At 45.5% G+C, this 19,910-nt stretch overlaps 1 protein-coding gene and 1 long non-coding RNA gene across 6 annotated transcripts in view; one reads left to right on the top strand and one right to left on the bottom strand.

Annotated features, from left to right (window-relative positions):
* Positions 1-268: 268 nt before the first annotated feature.
* MCC (MCC regulator of WNT signaling pathway) overlaps positions 269-19,910 on the bottom strand; it is a 411,658-nt gene continuing 392,016 nt past the window's right edge. For 3 of the 5 annotated variants that reach the window (XM_046665743.1, XM_046665741.1, XM_046665742.1), the window contains 2 exons: positions 8,093-8,215; positions 269-6,548 (listed from right to left, as the gene is read on the bottom strand). In XM_046665743.1, coding sequence (XP_046521699.1) covers positions 6,368-6,548; positions 8,093-8,215 — 304 coding nt within the window. In that variant the 3' untranslated portion in view covers positions 269-6,367. The remainder of the gene's footprint in view (positions 6,549-8,092; positions 8,216-19,910) is intronic. The other 2 variants (XM_046665744.1, XM_046665745.1) reach the window with 1 other exon arrangement.
* On the top strand, positions 8,223-10,875 carry LOC124241723 (uncharacterized). Its single transcript, XR_006889305.1, has 2 exons — positions 8,223-9,333; positions 9,441-10,875. It is a non-coding gene; the product is annotated as an uncharacterized LOC124241723 (long non-coding RNA).

Below are 19,910 nucleotides of genomic sequence, written 5' to 3'. Positions count from 1 at the left end.
CTACTGTTGTTATTGTAGGTTCCAAGTTGCTCATATTTTGGTTGCATCTCTTTGGACCAATAAAAAAATGACAAGTATGGGGGCCAGCCCGGTGGCACAGCGGTTAAGTTTGCACGTTCTGCTTCTGCGGCCTGGGGTTTGCTGGTTCGGATCCCAGGTGCAGACCTACACACCTCTTCTCAAGCCATGCTATGGCTGGCATTCCACATATAAAGTAGAGGAAGATGGGCATGGATGTTAGCTCAGGGCCAGTCTTCCTTAGCAAAAAGAGGAAGATTGGCGGCAGATGTTAGCTCATGGTGAATCTTCCTCAAAAAAAAAAAAAAGGTATGAGATAAGGTATGTTTATATGATAGGAAGAAATAGTAACAGGTAGAGTGTCTCTGTGAAAGTGAAAATAAAGAATTGGTATATGTTTGCCATCTCAAATAATTAACAATTTGGTTGTTGCTTTAAAGTAAGATTACAGAGTGAGTGAGTTAGATACATAAAATCCAACAATTCTTAAATTTGTACTAGTACCATTTTTTCCCAAACAGAATGCTTGACAGTCTTTGATCTCAGGGGAGAAAGAAATAGATTCTTTTCCACTAGCGACCTCAGCTATATAATAGTAATTTTTATTTAAGAGAGTCACCAAGATGTGATATACTCTTACTGTCAAAGGTACTCTGCTTTGATAGTGAGAACTGACAACATTGCAGGAATATTCTTCTAACAGACGTTGCACAGCTGCTTGCCGTTCTTTTATGTAGTCGTGTATGACTTCCTTGCAGTTCCACTTCTTGATCTTATTCCCTGTTTCACTGATTTTGAAAAGGCAGCCAAATAGAAATTGGTGATAAATGAGGTTTCTTTGGCTGTTGGCTGTTTTGACCTAACAGAGTCTGTCTTCTCGCCCTCTGCTTTGACTAGGGCCGATGATTTAATGTGAAGCATCACAGGTTTGATGTTAGACAAATAGTATTGCAGAAGGACAGCCTTACCCTTTAATGAACACAGTTAAAGTACATTATGGAATTAGAAATATTTATTCAGAATATAAGAATGTTTGTAAAATATTATAAATGTCTCTGTATAAATAAATGGAGTTTTTTTTAAACAATTCTATATCAAATAACACAAAGTAGCTATTTTACAGCAGCTAAAACTAAAGGCATCTGGAAACATTTAAAGCATACAAGTGAAGAATCTAAAAAATTACAAGGTATAGTACAGTGTTAAAGGGCAACTTTAAAATGAGACTTTCAATACAAACAGTAGAACAATACTGACAGATGCAAACTTAGTCACATGTGCTTTAATAACTGACAGTACATTCAAGCAGATTTTTCTAATCAAGTGGTTTAAAAGCACGTTTTCAAATAATAGGAAACTTAAATCTCATGCAAAGTAAATAATTTGACACTATGTCTAAAAACTGATTAGAAATAGAAAAGAAGTGAACATGTTTCATTATCTTTGCATTAGGGTCAAACAAAAGCAGATTATTAGGGGCTCTCATTCACTTGGCGGTCCTGCAATGAGCACTCTAATACTATGAGTTGTACAAACAGAACATCTTCCACATGGATTTGATTTGCAAAAAGCACACAAGTGAATGGAAGAGCAAGAGCAACTAACTAAGCAGGTCATCAGTGTGAATGTGGAGGGATTTTGTATATAGCTTGCTCTGTTCTGCTCAGCTGACATTTCATATGATCAGTGGATGAGTGATTTGTAGCCGCCTTGACTATGGAAAAATCAAGTACTACTAGTCAAGGATATGGTTATCCAATAGGAGTTGCTGTTCCTGCGACAATGATTTCTTATCTTGGTCATGTATAAAATCTCTCTCAGATGCAATGTGTTGGAGAATTTATCCAACATGACTCTCAATCAAAAACATAATTGTTGTATGTGAAACAAACTTTCTCTACAGAGGTATTAGCAAAACAACAATGCACAAACGGCTGGTATTCAACCTGTACTCTTTCACTTGTTTATATTGTAACAGCCACTGGTGCTCAGTGATGCTGTTGTGGCAGCAGCCAGCATTCCATTAATTGATAATTCTGATTCCAGTTCTAAAAAATTAGTGATTGGCAGCCTAAGGCATCTATTAGTGAATACAAATGTAGTTAGGAAGTAATTTCAAATGTGTGAAACAGGAGGAACTTCAGAATGCCATAGGTTCAGAGCTAATGTCAGCTTGGCCTATACAAACCCAAGGTTTCAGTACCTAGAATAGGATTTGGATAAACTTTAAGAACTGTGTGTGCAGCAAAGACTTAATTTTTGTTTTATCACAAGTTATGCCTCTCCTCCAAAGTAGTGCCTAGCTTGTGAGCACTAGGGAGTTTGTAAGCCTCAGTGAAAGGTGGTGAGTGTATCATTTCTTGTCAAATAGGCCACTCTACTGGATAAACAGAAAAATAACTGCTGTGTGATTTTTTTTTCAGAAATTTTTATAGCGTTCTGCAAAGCTGTCACTTACTGCAGAAAAAACAAATGTTACTTATGTTTCCCCCCTGCCCCCCAAAAACCCTTGGCAACCTAGTCCTGCATCCTAATTAAATTTAATGCAGAAATTTCAATCAGAGAATTCTTCCCCCTTTTGGCCTCTAAACTTTCTAACTATAGCTGTGTTTGTTCCATCTAGAAATAGGTGCAGCTGTAAACTTAGTGAACATGATCTTTTTGCTTTAAATAGTTTCATGGGTGAGAGACACTCCCAGTTATGCATTTGCAACTGGCTTAAAGCTTTATTGGAGCCTTATGACTTTCAGAAGTCATTAATAAAAGTTTGGGTGTTTTCTGTGGTCTTGATGTGTTTCTCATCACTTCACTTAAAACATGGGCATCATACCCCAAACTCTCAAGAGCTGTGTTAAGATAATTGATAGAATTAAAAAATAATTGCAGGATAATTTTTGTGGGCCATAGGAGACACCTTCAGAAGGGAACAGGCAACTATGGAGGTTCTTAGGCAGTCCAGCGCAGGTCAGATAACTGGGGCATTTTTTCACTTAAAATAATGTAATCACTATGCAGCTAGGAACTAGGAGACTTTCAAATAAAGTTTTTCTTAGAGAAGTAAAATCCTTATTAGCCTCATCCTAACAGTTTTTAAGAAAAAGCCTTATATAGGCTCTAATTGGGACTGCCTTTCTGGAGTAGTGGAATGTCAAGGCTCTAATTTAGACTTCTCTGAGGTCCCTATAAAGTATTGCTGCAGGCTCAGAGGAAGACTTAGTAAGAAGTGCATGTATCTCAAAGGAGAATTAAGCAGTTATGTTTAACTGGCACTTAATTTTTTATTAACCTAACATTCCAGTTTCAGGCACCATGGATATTAACTTCAGAAACCTGACATGCCAGCAGTTGAGTGTGAATATGAAACAGTTGATTATGTGCATTGGCAATGATGAACCATCTAGTATCTATCTCTCTAGGGCAAGAGCATGAGAGAGAGGGAGGGCATGATAAATCTCAGCTGTCTGATCACAGAAGGTGCTTAATCATAAATAACTTTGGGTGTAGGTCTCAAAGAGGAACCTTATGGCCTACAAGTCCATGGTAGTTTGGGTAGCTGGTGCACATGGGGTTTTGACAGAACATCAGATCCAGGTGGTAGGCCCACACTTTGATGGCACTGCAGCTACAGACAGAAGTCTCTTGCCTGTGATTTTTGCCTCAATTCAGCTCTGGGAAATATACTCCGAGGGAACTGTGAAATGGATCCTTTCTTGCCATGCCCATGTCTCTAAGAGTCAAAGACTGAACTCTGAACAGAGAACGTGACTGCCCAACAGAGATAACCACTGAGGAAATTGGAAGAAAACAAAAATAGGAAATTCTGAAAGGTTTTTAACCTCATACAAGTTAGACTCAAGATCATTGTTTACCCCGATGGAGATGTTAATATAAACCAGCTCCTATTTAGAAAGATAGATTCAGGTGATAAAAAAGGAAAGTGATCCAGGCACCTGCAATCATTTATTTAATCAATGCAGTTTTAGGAGGCCCCACAATTAGCATAACCAAGTGCCTGCTGGTTCACCTTCAACAACGATTGTATCTCAGGGAGTATATTTGAAAAATACAAGGAAAGGAAATTGACTACTTAATAGCTTTTTTGTTCTGCACATACATAAAGGTAACAGTTTCGCTGGGGAAATAGTTTTCACCCAGTCACCACATATTTAAAAGTATTATGTTGAAATAATAAACTCAAAATGAGGCTAGGTAGGATGAGTAATGGAGGAGCGGAGACTTCCCAGGTGTGAGGGAGTTACCTGATCCTAAAAGGGTGGGTTCTCTGTTTTAACTTGGAGCAAGAATGGTAGAGAGAAGTCAGCAGACAAGATTTTATACCTGCATCAGCCATACTTCTCAGTGTTGGTAAAAATGAAAACTGCCTGTTTTGATGCCTGATCAGTCACAGAAGAGAAAGCCATGAATGGTTTCCCACCTTGCACATCCTGGTTTGCTTGGGGAAGGACATTTCCCTAGGCAGCCTGGAAAAATGGAGAAAACAATGATTTTTGTCTACTAAACCTTTTGTTGCACATACTTTTCAGCCAAAACATTTTCCTTGTGACAAAATGAAACTATCCAAAGAATAAAAATTGATTAAAAAAAAATCACAAGAACCAACTTTGATAAAATGATTCATAACAGAAACAGAAGCCAGTGGCTACATTCACAGTGATCAAAGCACCCAAAAGCTGGTCCTTCCAGAATGCTACCAGTTGATTTCTTTTGAAGATGGGGCAGCCGTCACTGCTGGCATGAGAAGAAGGGTGGTTGCTTTTGGGCTAGAACTGCTTTGTTCTCCATGGTGGTGGCTGGAGTGTCCTTCCCCATTGGGCAGAAGGCTGAGGAACTCATATCATGCTCTCTGAAGACAGAACTTTTAGCTCATGGATGTGGTTAATGCAGTGACCTGGACATAAGCAAAACTTTGTGAACTGTGGCATTGGGACCCATTTCTCATAGGGGACTTTGGGTGGATTTTCAGGTGCTACACAATAAATGGCAAGTGGTCCTTTAAAATGTGTCAGTGTAGGGCAGCTACAGAAGACTTGAAAGACAAAGCGAAACAGTGATGCTTATGGTAAAGGTTAAAAGGTTACAGTAGAAGAGGAATAACGAATTTAAGGTGAAAGAGCTTCCTGAAAGAATTCAGGTACTTTAGTCCTGCCCAGCCCTGTCAGCATTTTGCTTGAAATTTAACCTGTTTAAGCACCATATGCTAATCATCACCATGTCTTGGGGTGGGGGGGATAAAAGAGGCCTCAACACCCATTCCCTCACCCTGTGCCCTTCCTGACAGCAGGAGCGAAGTCTTGAACTGGCGGTTCAGTAGCAATTTCTTAAATAGGTGGAATCAGCCTGCGAAACATTCAGTATCTACTCAGTGTCCTGCCTCTTGCCCTTAGAGAAACAAAGGCAGGTCCAGAGCTACATATGTACTCTGATTCATGCAGAACAGCAATTACGTAGTGCCCTCGGGTGGGGGAAAAGTACTAATTATGCTCCTCTGCTCTTGAGAAAACTCCTGATAAAATTTTAGTTCCACTACACATATCAACAGGATTCTCTCAGCAATTATTCTTGACTGTTAGTAAGGCTCCACTGGGAAGGGGAGATTCCAGAGTCAAAAGAGAGCTCCCTTCCCAGCCCTGCCTCCACATTGAGAGGTGAAGGAAGTTTTCATTCTCCCATACAGAATTGTTCAGGAGCAGCCCTGGGGTTTCTCTACCTGTAACTTCACTCTATCTGGGACTGTAAGGAACACCTGTGTACCATCCTGTAAGCCACCTCCCAGAACACCTCTGAGTGATGGCCTCTATCTTAGAGTTGATACGTGGGACATGAAAATCAAAGCCTGTTGCAATAAGCAAATCAGTTCTTCTAGATGCTGAAGACATACACACCCCTGTTTTCCTCTGAAAGAGAAGGAAAGAGGAGAAATTGGGGATGTCAAAGATAAGAGAGAAGACTGGACAATCTTACAAAACAAATGTCTGGGATACCACTGGTGCACAACCTCCAGAACAGAACAGGTGGGAGAGCGACAAAGCCAGTGCTGAAAGCAGAAGCAAGGCCTGCTGAGCACGGCACATGAGCGAGTATTTCCACACTGCCTGTGGCCCAGGAGGGGAGGAACAGGGTCCTCTGGATACAGTCTACACTGTGTCACCAGGGCCACTCGCCTCTGGGGCTGAGTTCATGGCACTCCAGTGTCCAAGTGCTCATCTACCTGCCAATCTTCCCTTTTCTCACTCTCCCAACAGGTACTCTGTCCCCTGGAGCCCTTCTCTCCTCGGTGACCTGCTATAGTTTAGCTTCCATAGGCAGAACTTTGGTGCTCAAGTGCCGATTAAAGTGAAGTTTCATTGGTATGCGGCCTTGAGTTCTCCTCCTCCAGCAGAGCTATTCTTTGCTTGAGCATCCTCACTTGGGTCTCGTGTCTCTCCACCATGGCCATCATCTGAGACTCCAGCTTCTTCAGTTTGTTCTGATGCTTCTTCTTTGCTTTCTCATAGGCAGCCACCAGGTTGCTATGTGGGAACAGAGGGAAATGAGAAGGATTCATCCTAAGGAACATCGAGACACACACTGTCCTGTTCCCTGGATAACTAGGTCCACTGAGCACCACTATGAAGAAACTAGTCACTCAGCCTCTTCAGTAAGAATCTGAAATCAAGTTGTCATTTCAGCACTCAAGGCCAATCATCTCTTGGCTTAACCATGAATAATTCAGCCTGACTGCTAGAGGCTTGTCAGTAACATATCAGGAGGGGTGTAAACCAACAATCCAAACTAGCCCCATCCAAAATAGATAAGCAGAAAAGGTAGCTGAATTCCAGAAACTTGTCATTTAACTACAAGCAGTGAGTCTGTCTGCTGTTCCATGGCTGCCCGCAACAGGTGGTCAAGTTACAGGAGAGTGTTCCTCACAAACAGCAGTCTAAGTGACCTCACCCAGGAGGAGGGTGGAGATGCCCCCATGACTTCCCTTTATGCTTTGGGCTGGTGGGATTCAGAGCACACAGGCCATAAGCTAATGCTGCCAGCCGAACATGGAACACAAGCCTCTCTGAACTGTCCCCAGTGGGAGGGCAGAGAGAAGACGTCAGTGGGTGAGCCCAGGGCTAGGTAAGTCCCGATACCTTCTCTGGTCCAAAACAGCACCCCAAATACCTTCCATGTACAGTCAGGTTCTCCAAGGGTGGTCTGAGGACCAACCCTCAGGGATTCCCAAAACCCCTTCGAGGGCCATCTGCGAGGTCCTTTATTTTCTAACTACAGATCTGCATGAAGCTGGGTTTTCTTGATATATTTCAAAGCAATATATTGCCTATAGAAGCAATGTGAGAATCTAGCTGTTTCCTATTAAACCAGACATTAAGGAGATTTGCAAAATTGTAAAAATAGTGCCACTCTTCTAATTTTTTTGAAAACTAATTTTTTAAATAAATGCCATTTGTACTACATGTAGTGAATTTATTGTTTCTTATAAACGAATTAAAAACTTTAAAAAACTTATCTCAGTTTTAGTTTCTAAAATGAGATTTAACAATAAATCTCATTAAATAAATAAATAAAATAAATAAATATATAAGAACAGAACTCTTTGAGGTCCTCAATTTTTTAAGAGTGTAAAGGGGTTCTGAGCTCAAAATGTTTGGGACTGCTGTCTTAGAGCAGTGCTCCCTAAGGTGTTCCATCAAATATTAAATGTTGCTCAAATAAAAGGTTCTGTAGTCAATTTTGTTTGGAAAATATTGGCTTAAACACAAACATTAAAAAAAAATCGCTTTTTTGTATGACTTCTCAGAACCTTTATTATATGAAGTGTTAAAGGGGGACCACAGTATGCTGCATTTCCCAAACACATCTGGCTCAAAGACTCGTCTTCATCAAGCATTTCTCAGGTTTCTATGGAACACTTTGGGAAATGCCGCCCTAGGGAAGACCAAGCTCTCCACTGGGGCAGGTGAGGACTCACCATTCTCTGGAGTTGGTTCCTGGCAATTAGGGAAATGTCCTCCCTGATGTAGGAGTCCAAGTACCATTGGGAATCCAGGAAGAGAGATCTTACCTGTTCGCTCGCTTTAGATCATTAACAAACTCGGCTGATTGTTGGTGTCGGATTTCACTGCTCTTGGTGAGTCTTTCCAAGGCACTCACCAACTCTTGAACTCTGGCCTTTAACTTCTTTTCTCTGTATCAAGGAGAGACAAAGCATGCCATGAGTAACTTGAGGTGATGGTGGAGGTGGCTACTACCCTGGAAGGGTGGCAGTGAGGAAGGAAGATTTACCCTGTCAGGTCAAAAGGCAGGAGTATGAAAAGGAAGGTGTGAGAGGGCACAAGAGATCCCCCACAGCAGAGCCAGAGCACCTCCCCACTGCATTCTTGAAAGCCCTTTGTGGCTGCTTCCTTTACTGGTAAGGGCCCTTCAGAGATCTAAGTATGGGTCACAAAGGAACAGACAGGAAGTTGTTTCTCATCTTCCAGATGGGGAAACTAAGCTTGTCTAGAAGTTCCTTTCTGCTGTGAGCATACCACATGCTCAGCAATGAGTGCCGCCTTGCCACACTCACCCCATCCTGGTCTCCACACCCTTCTTTTCCAAGTATGCTAAGCATCTCCTGAACCACTCAGGATTCAAGAGCAGAAACCTCGGGTCTGGGTGGCCTACCTTGGACAAGTCCCTACTCAGTGGAAATCAATGTGATCCTACCTTGAAAAAAAATGAAGAGGTGGTGGTGGTAGAGGGAGAGAAATTGATATTCTTCTCATTTTAAAGGTCCTTGTTCCCCTTGAAACTATTCAAGTTATATTCGCACTTTCATTTGACTCCCCTACTCCATGGCTTCAAATTCCATGGGCTCTTCACTATCACAGTAATCCAAGCTAATTGACTTAGGAGTCAGTTATGGGAGGTTTCTAGTGTGCACTCAGCTTACTGCCTCCCTCTAATTCCCAACAGAGCACAAGACCCAGGCAGAAAAACTAATGACCATCCTCCTCTCTCCCAGGGTACCCCTGTGACAGGCACAGCGTCCCACTCAGCACAGTCAGCCAGGATCTGTTGAATGTCCTGCTCTCAGGAGGCTCCCCTGCTGGCACGCTGGCTCTAGGGTGGCAAGGACCTTATTTGGTTTGGTTCCCCAACATATCGATCCCCAGTGCCAAGCACCATGCCTGCATGACAGCTTCTCAGTGACAATAGTTGTTAAAACAGCTTCAGAACAACTCACCGAAGGAGGTTGATTCCTTGGAGCATACCGAGAAACAAGTTTTATGGAAGAAATTCCTCTAAAAATGACTCATGAAGGTGTGTGGAATGTAAATGAGCACAAGGGTTTGGAAAGCAATTGGCAGTATCTAGCAAAATAAAAAATGAACACATCCCTTGACAAAGTGACTTGATTTTTCTTACAGAAACAGTAGGGGTGAAGGCTCCTAAAGATATATGAGATTACAGTGGGATTCACTTCAGCACTGGTTACAGCAGCTAAGAATGGGAAACAATGGGACTGGTGAAATTAATGAAGGTCAGTGGTTCTACTGAAATGCTCTGCAATGGTTTAAACAACGCAGATGGACTTGCACTGGCACAGAAGGGGGTCTGATATACTGTCAAGTGAAAAGGGTGAGTTCTATTGGATGCCACTTTTTGCAAAAACAACTAAAAATCTGAGTGTGAATAGCTGATATACTTTAGACCAGAAGGCTAAACATCACTCAACAATGGTTAACTCTCGAAAGGGGGATGACAGAAGCCTTCATTTTCTACTTTACTCACTTTTGCATTGCTTGAAATTTTTGTAATTGTGTATGCTTTTTGTAAAGTATGTGAGATGAGTCTCAATGGCTATGCTTCCTGTAGGAAGGGCGTGGGAGGAGGGTGACCTGGGGTGGAGCACTCAGGTGTTCAGATGGTTCAGCCCTTCTGGCTTTTCAGATCTTTCACATTTCTGCCTCCAGCTACTCTTAAGTGCAAAGTCATGCTTTCCAAACTTAATGAAGAAAAGAATTGCAACACACAAATCCAGGCCTGCTTTTGTGAGTGAGGATGGAGGGAGAAAGATTTTTCTAATCGAAGCCTAACAACCAGCCCTGAGGTCCTGATGATTCATCTTTCTTCAGCAAATCCTTCCACCTGCCCTGAGGAAGCAGGAGCCAGGGCTTGCTGCAGAGCCTTCCAGCAAGTGTCTCCCACTTTGCTGAGGAATGTGGCTTTGTCCCGGGCCCTAGAAGCCACCAGGAGATCTCCTTGGATCTGGCTGCATTCCCTACTGGAATCCTGAGCGGCACCATTTCCCACCAGAAGCGGGAATGCTGTCCTGGGAGGGCGGCTCCTTTCCTCACTCCCTCCCCAACCCATCCTCTTGTAACCAGTTCAACTGACCCCATTATCAACAGAACGATTAAGAATTGCCTTTCCAAAAATCTGCAAAGTCATGTAGCTAGAGCAGGCCCAAAAGAAGAAATCTTAACCTGCAATGACCTCGGGACCAAAGATCCTCCTTCCCACAGAATCCAAGGACTGGGACACAATTGGAACCTGAAAGTCAGACTTTTATCAGAAGCGAGGGGTCTGTCCTTCAGGAAGATCCGATGTTAAAATTCCTTCCCATCCTCATCAAAAATGTTTAGAACCCTGTCATCATGTTTAGAACTTTACCATCAATGCTTGAAGCCCACCAATGAAAACCTGTCCCACCAGCGTTTCCACGTGCCAGGCTGTTCTCCCTAACTTCTTAAATTTCACCCCAGATCCTCCATTGGCAAGAGAGATCCGAGGGCACATGCCCCACCCCCGTCCTCTCTGCAGATGGATCTTGCAGAATAAAGCTGATCTCTTTTCCCAAAAGCTGATGCTGTAGTTAATTGGCTTGTTTATGTGCATCGGGCAAATGAACCCTAATTTTGTGCGGTAACACTCTCAACCTTTCAGGCAGCTCTCTATCAGCTGAGGGAAAGTTAGGAGAGCATGAAAGATTTTTTCCCCCTTCCCTCTGGCTATAAAGAATAGGGAAGGGTTATTTGTACTACATTTTGTTAAAGAATTTCGACTTTTATCCTTCAGTCTAATTGGATTAATAGGGCAAAGGGAAAAAAAATTTGTGAAGAGAATTTAAAATGTCACCATGAACTCAATAAATTCAGAACAAAAGCTGCCCAGAGCAATATCATTCCCCACCCCAGGTTACATCCACAGCCCTGCCCCATCAGCAGAAGGGGAGAGCATGGAAATGCCAGCCTTACCACAAAACAAGGGCTTCCTGCCCCTGGGGAACCATTGGGAACTTTCTGCATGTTGCAGGCTCCAGTGGAGGACTGAAGACTGGAGAGGCTCTCAAAGACCCTGACCAACCCGGGGTGGGATGGTGGGGTGGGGACGGTGATAGGGGGTGAGCCACTGCTGGGAGCAGAGAACTGCCCTCAGAAACTCCCCAGGCCTCAGGAAGGGAGACAGGAGTGAAGTGCTTCTACAAACTCCAGGACAGAACTAGGATGCTGATTCATTTAAAGATGAAGACAAGGCCAAACCTCAAACCTAAACCGAAAATGTGGGTTACTTTACCTCTTTTCATTTGCGTGAGGCAGACGCCTGTAGTAAGAGTCACGCCTCTAGTGTCGCTGATCTGGACTGAAACAGACGCTAGCCCACTGGGAAGTAACGGCTCTACACGGCTGCCTCCAGTGTGGCCATGGGCCGCCATGTGAGCAACTGGAATGTGGCTGGTCCCTACTGAGATGTGCTCTCAGTGTAAAATACCCACTGGAATTTGAAGACTTACTATGATAAAAAGAATGTAAAATATCTCAATACTTTAAAAAATATTGATTACATGTTGAAATGATAATATTTTGGATATACTGGGCTAAATGTTATTAATTCACCTGTGCTTTTACAGTTTCACATGTGGCCACTAGGAAATTTTAAATGACACATGTGGCTTGCATTTGTGACCCGGGTTCTAGTCCCAGTGGGCAGTGCTGCTCTGGAGCACGTGTTCACAGTAACAGTACCCGGTGGTGTCCCTGGGTTCCGATTCAGGAGGTTTGGGTCGAGGCCTTAGAACTGTAGTTTAAGAAGTGCCCCAGGTGATCCTTATCAGGCAAACTTGGAAAACTCCGGCGAGGCAGAAGTGTTCTTCACCTGGGTCTGCAGACACACTTCCTGTGGTCTCAGAACTCCCTGAATCTCTCTGCAGTGTTACACGCAGGGCCATACTTGCCTGAAGTCTATGGTTTTCCTCAGATTCTCGAAGGACAAAAACTGTAAACCTGCTAATTTACGTCACTTGGAACCTCAACTCTTCATATCCTGTTCCTTCCAGTTTCTAATTCAAATTTGCTTGGCCTTCAGCTAAGAAAGAATTTATTTCATCCAGATAAGAAAGTAAGGCTAAAATGAGCACTTTCATAGGCTCCACACAGATGTGAAAGTAAAAATTAAACACTACATGTTCCATTTGCCCCTCGATAGTAACACGTGCACATGATGATTTCTGGAACGCCCAGAACTGCATAACCCCTTCCTCCTTTGTTTTTTTTTTGACTCCCAGTAGCACAGGGACTCAAGAATATACCCCGAGACCATCAAATAAAAAGACATGCGGGATTTTTTATACTATTACTGTGAAAACCCAGGTCACTCTGCACACGCGCAGATTCAGTTACAGCCCTCCTACTTGACTAAAAACGAGCGTTATTTCTGGTCACAAAAGGTCCTATGACTCCTACTCCAACCACACAGTCAGGGAGGTGTTTTTTCCCCAAGTGAAACAATTTTAAGCAGTGGCATATCCATGGGATTTGAGAGGCAGCCTCCTGATGAGTCTGCAGGTGACGAGCAGAGCCAGGGTGCTTGGCAGTGAGCTGGGCCAGAGACCGCTACGCTGGCCTCCGCAGGAGTGCGCGTCAGCGTGCCCGGGCAGCCTGGGAGCAGGGCCCGCTGAGCAATCAAGGAGGACGTTGCATGCTCCCTAACATCAAAAGGCTAGCCGCAGTACTTTAATCACCAAGTCCGAATGAGGGGCCGGGCAGTCGACAGGGCGAGAGCCCGGTCCTGGGTCTTGATGAGGTAGTGAGTGGCTTTGCAGCCGGCCAGGAAACCTTTCAGAGGAGCTGTAATCAGACCAAACCGCAGGGAGGCTCAGCCAGGCAGCCACAGGCCTGGAATTTCTTAGTAATTGCTCATTATAGGGAATTAGTCATTGAGAGGATTGTCTGCATATGTGGTGCCTCTCTTCCTCACCTTCCATTATTCCTTAACCCCAACTGCGCTTCTGCCTCCACTGAAACTGCCCAGGTCACTGACGATCTCGGTGTTGCCACATCCCCAGGTCGCTCTCTGTCCTGATCTTACTTACCTGTCAGTACCTCCTCCTCTTCCCTGAGCATGTCTTTACTCCTGAGTGCCTGGATTTCATCCTGGTTCACCAGCTGTCCCCTCCGTCTTCTGGGTTGACTCCTTGCTCTCTACTCCACCTCTAAATACTGGGAGTATTTAGGACTTGTGCCTGGACCATATTTTATATCCTACCCTTTCTTCACTTGATTCTCTCCATTCCCGTTTATTTTCCTAAAAACTACTTACATACTATAAACTTCCAAATCTTTGTCTCCAGGCCTTTCCTTGGATCTCTGGACTTATCTATTTGACATCTCTTTTTAACAGGCATTTTCCATCGAACACATCCAAAGCAGAACTGTGGCGAAGGTCTCCCGAATCCACTCTTCCTCCCTCATAGGCAGCTAGCAACACCATGCGCCCGGTTGCTGACACCAGTCTTGAGTCAGCTGTGACTCCTCCCTTCCCCTCGTCCTCCACATCCATTCCATAGCAAACCCCATCTACCAAACCTTCTTGTCATTTCTGTCGCCAGTGCCCAGGTCCAGGTGGCCATCACTTCTCACCTGGATAACCCTAAGAGCCTCTCCTTCACCTCTGCATCCCTCCAATCTGGTTTTCACAGAGCAGCCAGGGTAATTTTTAATATGACAAATCAGATCATACTATTGCCCTTTGGTGCCTTCTACCTGCACTTGGAATAAAGCCTGTGGTCTGACTCTGACCCATTAGGCCCTGCTTGACCTGACCTCTGCCTGTCCAGTCTTTGGAGTCACCCTCCCCCTTGCGTGCAGGAATCCTGTCAGTTCTTACTGCACGCCAAGCTCCTTCCCACGGCAGAACCCTGTGCAGCCAGTGCTTTCTGCTTGGGATGGACTTCCCCCACTTGGCTCCTTTTCCTCCTTTTCATCTCAGCTTAAATGTCACCTCCTCAGAGAAGCCCACCCTGACCACTCATCTAAACAAATGTCCCAGTGTTATGACATTACAGCACCTTGTCATTTCCTCCATATTATTCACTGCAATCTATATTTAATTTTTTGAAAAAACATCTCCACAGTGACTATATCACATCACCCCATTTCCCCCCATGGTAATCATTACAGTCTGTAACTACGTATCTTTTAGAAAATTCTGCACACTGGGAACAGTGATCTCTAAGTCCTTTACCAGGATGAAGTTATTTAATTCCCACAACAGCCCTTGGAGGTCAGTACTGTTATTATCCTCATTTTCTAGATGAGGAACTTGGGGCACAGTTAAGAGACTTGCCAGTCCGCCTGCAGAGCTGGGATCTACACCAGGAGTCTGTCTGCAGCCTGCGCTCTTCAGCCTTTCGCTGGAGTATGCAGTGACCCACAGAGGGCCCACCGACCGTGGGGCAGGAGGTGAAGACCTCTGGTGCAGAGCACAGGCCTGCGGAACCAGAGGTGAGGTGTCCCCGGGTCAGGAGGTTCTGCAGGAGCTGTGTTGAAGTGTGGCTGTATTTTGCGAGGAGTAGCAGCAAGATGATGGTAACAGTGTTATCTTTCTTGGCCCAGACTTTCCTATGAACATGTTTCTTGTCTGGGAAACGCCTCTGTAGTGTTCACAGGCACCCCACTGCCTTTGCCTATGCTCTGATGCTCTCCGGCCCTCTGCCTTTATGAGATCCCCGGTAAGGCCTTTTCTCTGAGCTTTTGGAACATGGCAGGAATGACAAAAATTAAAAGAAACCTCAGTTACCCAAGAAACACCCACCTCTACCCCTGGGCGAGCATCAGTCTTTATCTGTGCCCTTAGAGGCCCCGGAGCTGGAGCTTAGCAATTTATTTACATGATAATAAACTCATAGGCACACTTTGTATTCCATTAATGTCCTGCAGACACATGTGCATGTATGGGCTTCCAAGCACAACTTCCACTGTCCTATTGCTGTTATAAATCAGCCAAATATGAAGAATCAGCAAGTGCAAGCTTAATAAAACAGCACCTTAAAATAACGGTCCTACTAATAAAACGGTGTAGATCTGCTGCTTGTTTGCTCAGTGGGGTCTCCCTCTTTAAAAGGACTCCCACTGCTTCCCTCTTCATTTCATCCCACTGTTTATAAGGCTCAAAAACAGTATTAATCCATAGCTGCTAAAATAGGGGTCAATGGGTGCCATCTTTTTTCCTCTCGTGGCCAAATGCTTCCTACAAGTCTGCAAGATTTCTAGTGCTGGGCAGATATTCTTGGCACCTGGATATGGATTTGAACCCTGAGGAGGTTGCTGCAAGGCACTCTAACAACTAAGTGCTCTGTGTGCACTGATGGGTGCTGAGTGGGCAGTACCATCAGGGGCACAGGGAGGAGCAGGAAGGCAGATGGCAGAGGTGACTGAGGCAAGCTGCAGGAAGTGAGTGTGCTACTGGAGGGGGTGAGGAGGAGGGGTTCCAGGTTGAAAGAGACAGGGGGATAAAGTGAAGGCATGTTCTCGGGAAGATGAATTATCCAGATGCAGCTGGACTACAGATTATGCATGGGGGAAACCTTTAAAATATGGGCTAGAAGGTTAAGTTAGGGACCTGCACACAATCTTGAATGCCAAGCCACTGAAAGTGTTTCTGCAGAGCAACCCAATAAGAAGTGTGCTTTAGGGTATTTTTGGCGGCAGGAGACCCATCAGGATGCTACTCCAGGAGTTCTGAGTCGTCAAGGGCTAAACTCGGGAGACGGCAATGCAAATGGCAAGGAATGGATGGGATTTTAAGGGAAAAAAACAACATGAACTGCTGACAAGAGGTAGAGAGAGGAGACTTCAAAGTTGTAATCCTGGATCAGTAGAGGGATATAATTTTTAATACAGGATTTCTGAAGAAGAGGCCAATTTCAAAGGGCAGGAGGGAACAGGTTAGAATTTCTGTTTTGGACATGCTGTGTTTTGAGGCTGTAGCATGAATTCAGGATGGAGATGTCCAGTGGGCAGAGAGAAACGAGGCTGAGATAATTTAGGAACCGTTTAGAAAGAACAGTCATCAGAGTTGAGGACATAAATCTGGGTGAGTAAGCCATGATCCCTGCCCCAAAGGGACTCTCCTGAAGCGGGGGCGGAGGGTGCACGGGGTGGAATCAGGCACACAGGAAACAGAGCAGTGACGTGCTCTATGATGGAAGCCACGCAGGAACAACAGCACCAAACATTTTACAGACAGGGTGGAGGCACACTGATGTGAGGGCTTGGGGCGTGGGGTTAGGTGGTGTGAGGGCAGAAGCTGCAGCAGGAATGAAGTCCCAGAGACACAAAGGAGACCAGGCGTCTGGTGTGGCTCAGGGTGGGCGGGGGCATGTGCTAGAGGCGAGGGTGGAGAAGCTGGCAGGGGTCAGATCACACGCTTGCTAAGGAGTCTGGACACAGACAGCTGGGAGTCACGGGATGGTTGTAAGCAACAGGGTGTGGTGGGCAGAATTCTAAAACGGCCCCCGAGACTTTGGTCCCTTAGTATACACATACCTTCTCCCGGTTATTCAATCAAACACTAATTTAGGTGCTGCTTTGAGGGAATTTTGCAGATGTAATTAAGGCCCCAAACAGCTGACCTGAAGATAAGGAGATTATTCTGGGTAGACCTGACCTAGTTAGCTGAGCCCTTAAAATGGACTGGGCTCTTCCTGGAAAGAGATTTGAAGCAGGAAACAGATTTGATGAGAGGGATGTTCTCATTGCTGGCTTTGAGGATGGAGGGGGCTGTGCAGAAGGAATTCGAGAGGCCTCGAGGAGCTGAAAGTTACTGCTGGCCAATGGCCAGCAAGAAAACGGGATGTCAGCCCTACAACCACAAGGACTGACGTCTGCCAAAAGGCAGAATGGGTTTGCAAGCAGACTCTTCCTGAGAGCCTCCAGATGAGAACACGGCCCTGGAGAACACCCGGACTGCAGCCCTGTAGAGCCCAAGCAGAGAAGCCAGTCACGCTGTGCTCAGATTTCTGACCCATGCAAAGTGTGAGCTAACAAACGGACATGGCTTTAAGCCACTGACCTTGTGGTGATTTGTTACAGAGCAAGAGAACACTCACATGGGGGTAGCCATCAGATTTGCATCAGATCAAGTTACTTCGTGGCCCTGAGAGACTCCTTCCTTTTATTGGGTCATTCTCAGGAGCACTCAGACATGCTCTCCTGTCTCCTTTCTTAGAAAGAGCTCCTCGATGGTTCTGCTCCCTTCACGGCAACACTGCTCCAACCCGCTGTCTTCAATTCTTGCCTGTCCCCTTCTTAACCCACTCCAATGTGAGGTGGGTGGCCTCCTTGCTTTGAAACATTGTCTCTTCTTGGCTTTTGTGTCACCCCTGCTGGTAGATGTGTCAAGGTCTGTCATCTGGAGTTCCTCCCATCGTGAGTATCTTGCACAGCGGTGGAGGCCCACGAGCCAGGGGTGGTTGGGGGGATTCTCACTCCTCTCTGAACTCTGAGACGCGGCTTTGTGTGCCTTCTTGCGTGGGTCAGCTCCACTCCCAATATGGGTACATCCAGGTCTTCCAGGTCTGGCCACTTGTGACCACGTTAATCAGATGGGGCTCAGCTGCCCCGTGTAAGGATGTTTCCTTACAGGGATCTGAATCACAGCCCTCTCCAGCAGTGGTGGCTGCTTGTACTAATCCAAGAGAGAAAAGGAAATTCACGTGCTCCTCCTCTGCTTGATGAGTTGGGCACATCTTGTCCCTAGACAGAGTGGCCACTGCAATTTGTTGACTGCCTTTACTTGGCATTTTACAGAATGATCTGGCACATATGCAGACACAGGTGGCCGATCCCAGTGCCCTGAAGGGCTCCACAGAGCCCCTGGTGGGTCTGTGACTAAATGACCATAGCCTCCTGCAGGAGCAGGGTGCCAACCTCTGCAGGTGGCTGTGTCGGAGCTGGAGCCAGGTCCTGATCTCCCACTGAGCGGGGTCCTGCCCTGGTGGATGCAGAATCATCTGAGGCGGGCACTACATGCTGCTTCTCACCTGTCCCAAGCCCCTTTCCTGCCTACTCCCGGTCCCCCAGCACTGAGGAGCACAGCATCCTTACCTTTTAACCAATACAACTTGGGGTCTATGTGACTGGGGAAGTTTGCCCCCCAGCCCCAGCACTTCATCTGCCCTCAGCCTTTGGTGGACAGACTTGCAGCCATGTACCAGGAGTGCAGAGGTTCCCATTTGCCTAGACCATGCACACTATGGTGGGTACAGCCTTTAGATGAGCCCACACGAGCAAACCTCTGCCAGCACACGGGGGTCCGGCAGAGAAGGTGGAGGCACATGATTTCCCCACTGCCTCGCTGTGTGACCTTGGGAAACCACTCAGCACTGCTGTGCCAGTCTCCCCCTCCCCCATCATATGGAGAACAACACCTGCTCCTCGCTGCCTCCAGGAACATGATGGACATGAAACAGTCTGCTCCTCTCAGCTGTGCTCAGCTCCCGAAGGCAGGCTGCGCAAACACCATATAAGTACCAAGAAGAATCATTTCTGAAAATTCCCTCTCCTGAAGGCATTTTTATAGTTTGCTTCTTTGGTGGAAAGGTCATGGCGTTAAATTTTACGAGGACCAAGAGCAAGACAGGGATCTGAGAAGGAGAAGGGTTTTGTAGCACACAGCCTGTGCAGACAACAGCAAAAACAAGGTCTCCTGATAAGAAAACTCCTCATATGCAAGACAGGAAACCTGGTCATGCAGATGGGGTTTTATGGCAATACTGGAGCCAAGAAACTGCAATCAATATTCGTGGAAGTGGAGGGAATGGAAGCAGACCAGATGGGAGTCACGTAGTAAATGTGTGGTTGCAGGGAGTCCTGGTTTTGTTCCAAACAGAAGAGGGCTGGGAGGAGACACATTGAGAGCAGGTTTGGGTGCATGGGCCTCACTGAGGCTGAAGCCCAGCTAGGTGGCGGGGAGACCAGGCTGGAACAGGGCAGTAGCCTGGAACCAGTGACTGGAATGTCACAGGCACCTCATTAGGGGTTCTCCTCAAGAAAAGACCACTGCTTAGCCTCTTCCCCCTTCCCTCTCTACACCTGTTCTTTTCAGTCTGCATGCCCAGGCCCACAACCCTGGTGTCTGGAACCATCGTTTTTCAAGGGAGGGATATTTCTGAAAAGGCTGGGAGGATCCCCTCAATTCACTCCAACCTCTAGCTCAGCAGTGATTTAGTATCTTCAAAGAAGGTGTTAGTTTCCTCTGGACTTTTGAAAATAAAAACACCCCCAATCCTCAGCCCTCAGGTGTCTGTATTATATACCCTCATGAAACGATTATTCCAGTTTCTAAGCTATATTTACACTGTAATTATGTTATTTTCCTTTTTGCTGTAGCCCTGTGGGTTCTTTCTTGGCTCCATCTATCTGGGTCTTGATTAGAAATCCATGCTAACCAACTTAGGGCTGGTTATTGGAAATCCATCGTGACTGACAGAGCAAATGAAATCTCTTTATGTTTAGTCAGCAGAACCAGCATCCTACTTGTGCCAGTGAAGGCCTCTGAGGTTTGGGGAATTTGCAAAATTTAGGGGCTTAGCTTACAGACACAACATCCAAATGGCT

The sequence above is a fragment of the Equus quagga genome, chromosome 7 (assembly GCF_021613505.1).
Source record: "Equus quagga isolate Etosha38 chromosome 7, UCLA_HA_Equagga_1.0, whole genome shotgun sequence".
In the NCBI taxonomy this organism is placed as follows: domain Eukaryota; kingdom Metazoa; phylum Chordata; class Mammalia; order Perissodactyla; family Equidae; genus Equus; species Equus quagga.
The sequence above is the reverse complement of the archived record's forward strand: the minus strand, read 5'-3'. Positions and strand labels throughout refer to the sequence as shown.